Genomic DNA, 9,482 nt, shown 5'->3' on the forward strand with positions numbered 1-9,482 from the left:
TCATAAAGGAGACTTCTACCAAATTACAGTGATCAGGACCTAACTTTCTTAAAGCTCAACTCAGAGATAACCTGCCTAATTTGAGACAAAATGGAGGAATCACATTTCGAACATTATCAGGGCTTCAGAAGGAAATACCAAGTGAAAAAGCTTCACATTGTATAATTACGAATTGCTTTTTCATTCAAATGCTCCATATCACAGGATACAAGCAGCCCTACCAGAGAAATCACATAAAATGTAATGAAATAGAGTCTGTTGGAATTGTTGAATATTCCTGGCTGCAGCTTTCTATCCAGATACAATTTTTCTTTTAATCATTACATGAGATCTCAACTAGCCAACATATAAGTACATTCAGACTTTATTGGTGTCCATGATCTTGCTGTTTGACTGAGTTTTCTAGGGAAAGCCTGAAGTATTTGCTCATCATGTGTAAAAAGGATTTAAGAGAACTTACCCATTAACATTTTTAATTGATTTTTTGTAACATAAAGGAACAATAATCCACATTTATACAATAACTTTCATATATTCTGCACTTGTTTAGAATACAAGATCTGAATATTTTTTAAAAGAAATTAAATCTGCATCTGAGGTTGTCATCACTCACTGTGATTATTAAAAGATACACAAGTATTTTCAAAAACTTAGTTTTTTAGAGAACACATAATTCTTAAGAGCAAGCTATTTTTGAAATTCACAGGTCTTTCCATCAAAAGATGGTAACATGTACAAGTGTTTTAGAAGCCCTTTATGAAGAAAGGCCACTTGCTTACAGAACTTTCATTGTTATTCACGAAACAAGAAAAACAAGGTCTGGTTTTATGTGAATAACGGTTTCTTTAAGTAGTTAATTTATGTTAATTTAAATTTTCTGTGTCTGGAATTACAGTGCACCTTATGACTTTACAACAAATGACGATTACCATTTCCTTTGCTTTTTAGCATAAAACTAAAGTGAATGAATAAAACAACACTAATAATAAAAAAACCTTTAGCATATGAAACTTTTATGAAAGTTAGTTTATAGAGTCTACTAGTATAATTTGTATAAATAGCGTCATTGGTGAGACACTGGCACAGAGTGCCCAGGGAAGTTGTGGATGCCCCCGCCCTGGAAGTGTTCAAGGCCAGGTTGGATAGGGCTTTGGGCAACCTGGTCTGGTGGGAGGTGTCCCTGCCCATGGCAGGGGGCTTGGAACAGATGATCTTTAAGGTCTTTTCCAACCCAAACCATTTTATGATTCTATGACAATTACAGCAGTTGCAAAGGAATATTGTCTTTCTAGCAGGCCATTGTCTTAATAATAACAAGATTACAGAACTCGTAAAAAATTATGATGCAAAATTATGTGTTAAAGCAGCAGAATTTTAGGTTTGACAGTCAGATTATTACTTACAAATCACTACTGTTTCTATGGACACTTTCTTGTTAGGATCCCTGCAGCAGCAAAAAAGCTCTGGTTATATGTAGTATTTTCAGATCTCCAATCTCATGTCAGTTTGGTTTCATTCCTGTTGATATGAGGTGGCACTGCTGGATTGGCTTTTTCTTTGCTCAAACTGTTGGTGAAAAAAGATAAGCAAACAAAGGACAGAGGGAAAGATTAGCTGCCATTGAACACAGTCAGAATTCTTAAGAAAAGGCTTATTTCCAGATGGGAGATTTGAGACTACATGCACAACAGTTAGTAAATAATCTCAGAGCAACAGTTTCATCTTCTGTTTCTGCCTTCCACTGGTTCCAAGTTGAGATATTCTCAAGTCTCATTCACTGCACTGGGACTTGAAAATATATTTAAGAACATACTGAAATCACCTTCCAGGATTTCTTTTCTTAAGGTCGTTATTAGTATTTGGCAAGAAGATGATCTTGCTTATTGCTTTTGTTACCTTGACATTTTTGGTGCAACGCAGTTTAGGTGGAGTTACATTTAAAACAAACAAAAAAAATCAGTAATGCAGAGCATAGTGGTAAATGGGAGGACACAAGCTCATTACTTTGTGTACCCAATGATGAAAAATAAAACACCGTCTGTATTTAGTGGTAATACCGATAAAGTTCTGAATATAGTTCTAGGTAAGCCCCTGTTTGGGATGCAAATCAGACAGACTGGTTTAGGTTGGTTTCTGAAGAGCCAATTTGCGTGAATTATCCAATGCAAAAGCTGATTTCTGCCTACTCCATCTTCTCTTGCATTAGAGTCTAGGAGTCTAGTTCTAAACATTGCTGTTCATAAACAACCAGTTCACTGATCCACAGTCCTTGCCATTCCCAAGTGGATTAGGCCTCACAGATTTAAAACAAACAAAAAAATGAACAAAATCCCCTGAAACCCAACCAACCAACAACAACAAAAAAGGTGTTCTAGATTATGCTACACATTGGCATCCATGGTATACCGTTTCCTGTAGGGTTCCAGTTTTTGTAGGCATATTTGCCCAGTGTTAGGACCAGTAGCAATCTGTAGTTCAAAGAAAATGATCAGTGAGTGAGTTCTTAGCAATGATCAGTTTAAACTCCTCACTGGATCCTCAGGCTAATTGCTGAAATCTGGTGCTACACATGTAGAATAAGAATAGCATAGCTTTCTGTTTGTCATTCGTGAAGGTCAGAGTGTCAATTTGGTAATACTTGTGAACAAACCAAGCGTGCACTAAAGCTTTTGCACAGAACATAAATACTGTACTTTTTTTTCTTTTGACAGGATAATTGAAGCTATCTGCATAGGCTGGTTCACTGCAGAGTGCATAGTGAGGTTCATCGTCTCCAAAAACAAGTGTGAGTTTGTCAGAAGACCTCTCAACATCATTGATTTGCTGGCTATTACTCCTTACTACATCTCTGTTCTAATGACAGTTTTCACAGGGGAAAATTCACAGCTTCAGAGGGCTGGAGTCACCTTGAGGGTCTTAAGAATGATGAGGATTTTCTGGGTGATTAAACTGGCCCGTCATTTCATTGGCCTTCAAACACTTGGTCTGACTCTGAAGCGTTGTTACAGAGAGATGGTGATGCTACTTGTCTTTATCTGTGTTGCTATGGCAATTTTCAGTGCACTTTCCCAGCTGCTTGAAAATGGGCTGGACTTGGGAACAAAGAATAAGGATTACGCCAGCATTCCTATCATCTCGATGACCACGGTTGGTTATGGTGACATGTGTCCCATCACTGTACCAGGAAGGATTCTTGGAGGAATTTGTGTGGTTAGTGGCATCGTTTTATTAGCCTTGCCAATCACTTTCATTTATCACAGCTTTGTGCAATGTTACCATGAGCTCAAGTTTCGATCCGCTAGGTACAGTAGAAGCCTCTCTGCCGAATTCTTAAATTGACCAAACTTGCATTCTGTTGTAGTTACTTGCTAAGCTTTGTCTTAGAAGAGAATGGTGGAAGGTCCCTTCACGCGTCCTCCTTGACTGGATGGTCCTATGGAACAGCCTGGAGAAAGCCCGTCACCATTCAGACAGGAAGGATGGCCATCTGCCTTGGGCACCTTGCAGAGAGAGGGAGTGATGTTTCAAATTTGAGAGAACAAAATTAACAAAAGAGGATTCAGCAGTCCTCAGCCAGACCAGTTTGGTCTTCAGTTTGCCTTTCCACACAAAAGCAGAACAAAAAATGGGCTTACCACTGAGTAATGACCGAGTGTCATTCCCGTAATTACATCCTGTACCATTCCAAGCAATGTTTAACAGAAGTTTTTCAAATATTTCAGTATCTAAATGCTCCATAGAGGCACTGATAACTTCTTGCCTGAAGTATTTCCACTTGTAACCCAGATAACCAAATTAGACACTGAAGGAGAAACACTGCTACTTTTGAGCTTCAGAGCAGAGTAGAGCTGGTTCTGTAACTCAAGAAAGATGAAGAATATAGGTCTGTAGGGCAAAAGATCTGGATCTTTGATGAAACACACAAATCTTCTGTAAAACCAGTGAAGTCAGTGGCATTGCTCTGCATTTGGTAATTCAAAGAAGTGCTAGAAGTGCACCTCTGAGTGTTGTAGCAAGAAATTCCTTAGCCACAATTAATTTATTCTCTGGAACCAAGTCATTAATAGAAGCACATGTTGTACTTTATAAAGATCAGCATAAAAAATCAGGCATTAATAAATATATTTTTTGGTAGCTTAGTGGGGGAGCTATCAAAATTTTACATACATTCCGTTTAACTCCATCCACCTGAAGTTACATACTTGTAAGCATAGATATTTTATCCCCCCTCCCCATTTAATTTAACATATATATAATTGTGAAAGTTCTCTAAGAAATTATAAGATTCCATCACTTGAAACAGCCTGGAGAAAGCACTAGAAAACAAGACTAGATGCTCCCTGTCACATGAGACTCTTCGTCTTTAAATTCTACAATCCTAACTGAAGGATACACTTGAATGAAAGTTTAAAAAACAACTGTAAAAAGCCCAGAGCATACCAAAGGAAGTAAAATATAATAGTAGTAGTTCCACTTGGCAAAATGGTATATTCTCGAATGTAACTAGAAAATCAAAATGAATCAAGTTAGATTCTGAAATATTGTTCACTACATGTCTTGTGTAGTATTGCTTAATAGCATCATTCAGTATAATTCTGAAAGGCTGCTACGTAGAAAAGTGCAGTTAGATGCTAAAACACATTAAGGTACAGCTTTACAAACTTGGGTACCTAAAAACATCAATAGGGAGCTTTCTTATTAACATGGAAGTTCAGAGTCATCAGCATAGTTGAATTTGGTGTGCTTGCCTGAAAATACTGTATTAACTATTACTGTGCTGTAGAAGCATCTTTTATATGCGTATTTGTTAAAAGCTTTAGAAGCAAACTGAGAACCACCTAGAACACACATCTCTGGAATTGCTCACACAAATAAAAGTACCACATTGGTCAGTAACTGTGAGACACGAAAAATTCATTATCATTTTATGTGAGATTAGTCATAAAGTAGTCTTAAAAAATTACATTGGAAACATGATTTTTCTGAAGACCTGAAAAGACTTTAGTAGCCTTCTTACAGACAAGCTTGGGTTTTCCTTCAGTAGTTTTTCAAGATTACCTTATTAAGTAATGTCACAGCCATACCTGTGTTTCTTGCCACTGACGCGTTCTGATGTTCAGAGGGTTAGCTCTGTAGTTCCCTGCACTACTATATTTATGCCTTTTATATCAGAATCATACAGTTGAGAAAGCAGCTCCAGCATTTCACAGAGAGGTGAATATGAGATAAGCAAAAAATGTCTCTCTTAGGTGAGATTCGCAGCTGATGTTAGTTCGGCAAGTTGTGACTTAGAGACACTTAGATGTTTTACACCAGCGGAGATGCTGGCTCTGTATTCCTGCATGTGTACCTATATATATCCTGCATATATTATATATTATAGTCAGTTGAATTTTCTTTTTCTCCTCATAAAAAAAATTCCTCCTTGACAAAATTGAAATTTGAGACTTTAGTCCAAACACAGCTGTTGAAGAAAATGACATTTTCATCTTCTAATGAAAAGTTCGACAGTATCAAAAGCATTTTCAAGGAGAAAATAGCTATTTTTTTTGTTTTTCTGCTCCATATTTTTTTTCCATTAAAAATAGGTAAAAAACCCCACATAAGAACTTAGCCCTACAAATTTTCATATGCTGTTTTTAACGCTTGGAAAAAATACTGTTTTTCATAAAACACCTTAAAACTTACTTTGCCTTCTGTCCATGTATTGTATTTAACCAAACCAATACTCTGAGATAAAACCCTCCTCCCACAAAACACCCAAAACATCATCACGATGACAATAGTTTGAAATCCATACAGAATGTGAATATATTTTAAATTATGTTGCAATTTTGATTTAAAGACAAATGCACTTCAGCACTACCTATAAATCTAATCTTTAGATGCCTGTAGAAAGGAAAAAATACAAATTAATGCACATAATAACTTGTGAATAATAATTTGCACCATGAGTCATTTTGTATAAGCAGTTAAGGACAGGAAGTTTTCAAAGATCCAGGCTATATGTGGTATACAGACAAAATATTTGAACCTTTGTAAAGTGTTTTCCAGCTAAAGAATCCTTTCCCAGTGCAAAAAGATTATCTAATGAAAATAATTATGTAAAAGAATAAGACTGTGGATATTATCTTAAGTAATACTTTTTTTTTAACAGCTTATGTTCACTTTTTATATGGAAAAATGTGAACAGATGACCTAATGTATTTTTTAATTTGAGTTACAATAAAATATTATTTTGAAACTGCTCTCTATATAAGCCCATTAAGGAGAAATACTGGGATATTTGGTTTGGGGGTTTTGCTTTGGTTTAGCTTGAGTTCTTTTCTGTTTTCTTATTGTATGGTTATCAGTGTGAAGAGTTTAGTTTCCTTAGAAACCAAGTTGAAGTAACATGAACTCAACAGTAGCCTTAAAATAGAATTTGATAGTAAGTAAGTAGAGTTCCTGACTTCTAGTAATATATGTAATCTTATTTTCAATGGATCAGTGTTTTTGTAGTGAAACTTTAAAAAGCCTGAATTTTATGTGTAGTCAAAAATAAGTATACTTTTTAAGAGATTAAACTGTTTACTGAAAGTTTACTTGAGCCCATGTTTTATGCAGACATGGAGTGCAGTGCTCTACTTCGAAATACAGCATTTCAAAGTCAAGTGAAGACAAGATGCTCCTTTATAATCATTGCCAGATTGAACCTTATACAGTAAAATACTTCATGGGTAGTACATCTTTCACAATCTGAAACATTCGCAGTTGGAACGAATTAGATGAAATATAAATCTAATAAAACTGGGGATAAATGAAGAGAGCCAATATAATTTGGATGCAGCCTTTCCGTTCATCTAAAACTAAAATCAGTGCCAATGAGTCTTGAACTGCCATTTACACTTTGATGATAACAAAAGTTAATCATACATTACATACTATGCAATCCTTAGGACTGACCTATTGGGAACTATATATTGGCTGCACTACTTCAAAGTACTTCGTGCCACTTAAAAGCATTTGATCATTAGTGAAAACACTGGAACAGAAAGCTGTCTAGGGTACATTTTCCTTCTACAGTTCTACACGAAGCACTATCCCCAAAATCGCAAAGAAGAAGATTATGATTTCCCTTGATGTAAGACTTGGAAACAATATCGTCTTGATGAATACCCACAAAAAAAAAAAGAAAAAAGATTAATTTGATTGATTGATGATTTAAACAGTTTTATCAGCATAGGGATCAGCCATTTAAATAGGTGATATTCATTCTTACTGTACAATGGCTTATCCTGGTGTATGTAGCAGCAAGTTTGAGGAAGATAAAAAATCCTGTTAATGTAAGATTCATCTCTTGATACCCATGTATTTAAAGGAAAAGGTACTGGGATTTCATATTGTGTATGCAATTTTTGCCCGTAAAAAATTGGTCTTCAGCTTTTGTAGCATTCAACTCTCGTCTTTTCAAAATAAAACTGAAGTCCTTGTGCGTTCAAAACAGTTGTCTTTTCCCCTCTGGGTAACAACTACAAAAAAATCTTACCAGATCTGAATGTCTGCCAGGAAGTGGTCATATGCCCACACCAGCCAGCTAAATTCGGCAGCCAAACCAGCCAGTTTCCTGGGAACCAGCACGATGAACAAGGCCTGCTGTACTCTGAATTTTCTCCCACCTATGAGCTTCAGATTGAAACTACAGATTAAAGTTTGATCATTGGAATGACCTTGAAAATTTTAGAACTGTCCTTTCAGATGAGCTTCTAAGGAGACATTTGCTGGAAAATTAGAAAGGCTATGCATAGCAAAAAAAGGATTATATTGCTTTATTAAAAAAAATGTTTTTAAACAAGGAAATTGACTTTCATTTTCTGTTATTTGTTTGTAAAAGCAAACATGCAAGTCAGTATACATGATGCTAGTTAAACTTGCTACATAAAACAGATCCTCATTTTAAAAAAGACTTAGAAAGGTTTTCCAGCTTTGCTAGAGCTGTTACAGTTTACAGTAGCTGAAGAGCTGCCCCAGCCCCTATAGAAGAAACAAAAAAAATGCTGGTTTCATAGAGAAAAACTGATATGATGTATGGCCTGTGAAGTGCAGCACAAAGTAGGGAATATCTTTTGCAGATAACCGGATAGGTTAAGCATCAAGAAGGCAGCACAGTGAGCAACCAAGACTGACAATCTGCTTGACAAGAAAATTTAAGAGCCACAGAAGAAGAATAGAAATCTTTGGTCAAATAAATAAAATATGAATATTTGCAACTACATGATTTAGACTCCTTTATTCTTTACAAATGCAAAGCTTTATAATTTTATAGAACATTTATTTTATATATTGTTTGCTTATCTGTAAAGAAAAATGTAGACTATAATCTGAAAAGGTAATAAATGTGTTATTTTGATGTGAATACAGAATTACATGCATAAAATCATGTAATAAAATTTTCTGGTCTTGTTGCTATACTTCATGGACTAATGGTCAAAACACAAATATTTATAAAATGTGTGACTTTTAACGAATTCATTCTCTAGCTATTCATATCGGTATTGTACCTCAGCAAAAATATTTTACTTTAACAATTTTTGGCTACTGAGAAGTCTGCCATTTAGAACTTAGGAGTTTTATTCAATAGAAAATTAGATTATTTGATCCATAAGTTAGTCTGAGCCAAAAAATAAAGTTAAACATACATAGGGTTATTCTTCAGCAACTGAATATTATAATTACAGACAACAGAAGAGTCAAAACAAAATTAAAAAAGTAGTCACGTAACACATAAGTTATTTCTCAGGAATTATTTATAAGAACAAATCTGGAAAAATTAATTTGGCTTCAAGTTCACTAAAATTTATAATAAAATAACAACAGACCAACCACAAGATCAACATGGTGTTAGCTCTGGAAATTTCAGAACAACCAGAAGTGTCACCAATGCAATGCTTGCCTTATTGTGAATGGATCTGAGACACTCTGGTGGTTCTTTAAATGCAACCATTTCAAAAGTACTTCTGAAAATAATCACAACTAATGTTCTTTTTTAAAAAAAGTTTGAATATTTTAAGAGTTCACTGATTTATGAACTATTCTGGCACGAGTCCACTGCATTATTATGAAAATGAACAGAATTCTAGTTTAGAAATCATGAGCATTTTTACTTCCCATATTTTATTTGGTTTAAAAGTTTTGCATAAAATCAATCAGTGAAGAAATGAAGCAGGCATCCACTGTGTAAGTGTATTTTAGAAGTGTTCTAAAAGAACTAAAATATTTTGGAAGCAGAAGGGTTTTTTTAATATTTTAACACGGCTATTATTTTACAGATCTGCTCAGCACTTGCACCTCCCAGCAATCTGTGATGTAACTGTAAATACATACAACCCCCCCAAACTAAGATCAATTCTTGCTGTCTTCCGGAACATTGTATATGTTCATTTGCCATAAGAATTCTAAAAGGAAAACAGTAAAGAAGTTTATTAAAATCTAGGAAATCTCTA

The 9,482-nt window shown here is 35.0% G+C and overlaps 1 protein-coding gene across 1 annotated transcript; it reads left to right on the plus strand.

Moving 5' to 3' along the window:
- Positions 1 to 2,711: 2,711 nt before the first annotated feature.
- On the plus strand, positions 2,712 to 3,339 carry KCNG3 (potassium voltage-gated channel, subfamily G, member 3; the record flags this gene model as incomplete). Its single annotated transcript, XM_010194504.1, has 1 exon — positions 2,712 to 3,339. A coding segment is annotated over one exon (628 nt), but the record flags the coding sequence as incomplete, so codon positions are not given.
- Positions 3,340 to 9,482: the final 6,143 nt, after the last annotated feature.

The sequence above is a fragment of the Mesitornis unicolor genome, unplaced genomic scaffold (genome assembly GCF_000695765.1).
Source record: "Mesitornis unicolor isolate BGI_N332 unplaced genomic scaffold, ASM69576v1 scaffold34451, whole genome shotgun sequence".
Classification (NCBI taxonomy): Eukaryota; Metazoa; Chordata; class Aves; order Mesitornithiformes; family Mesitornithidae; genus Mesitornis; species Mesitornis unicolor.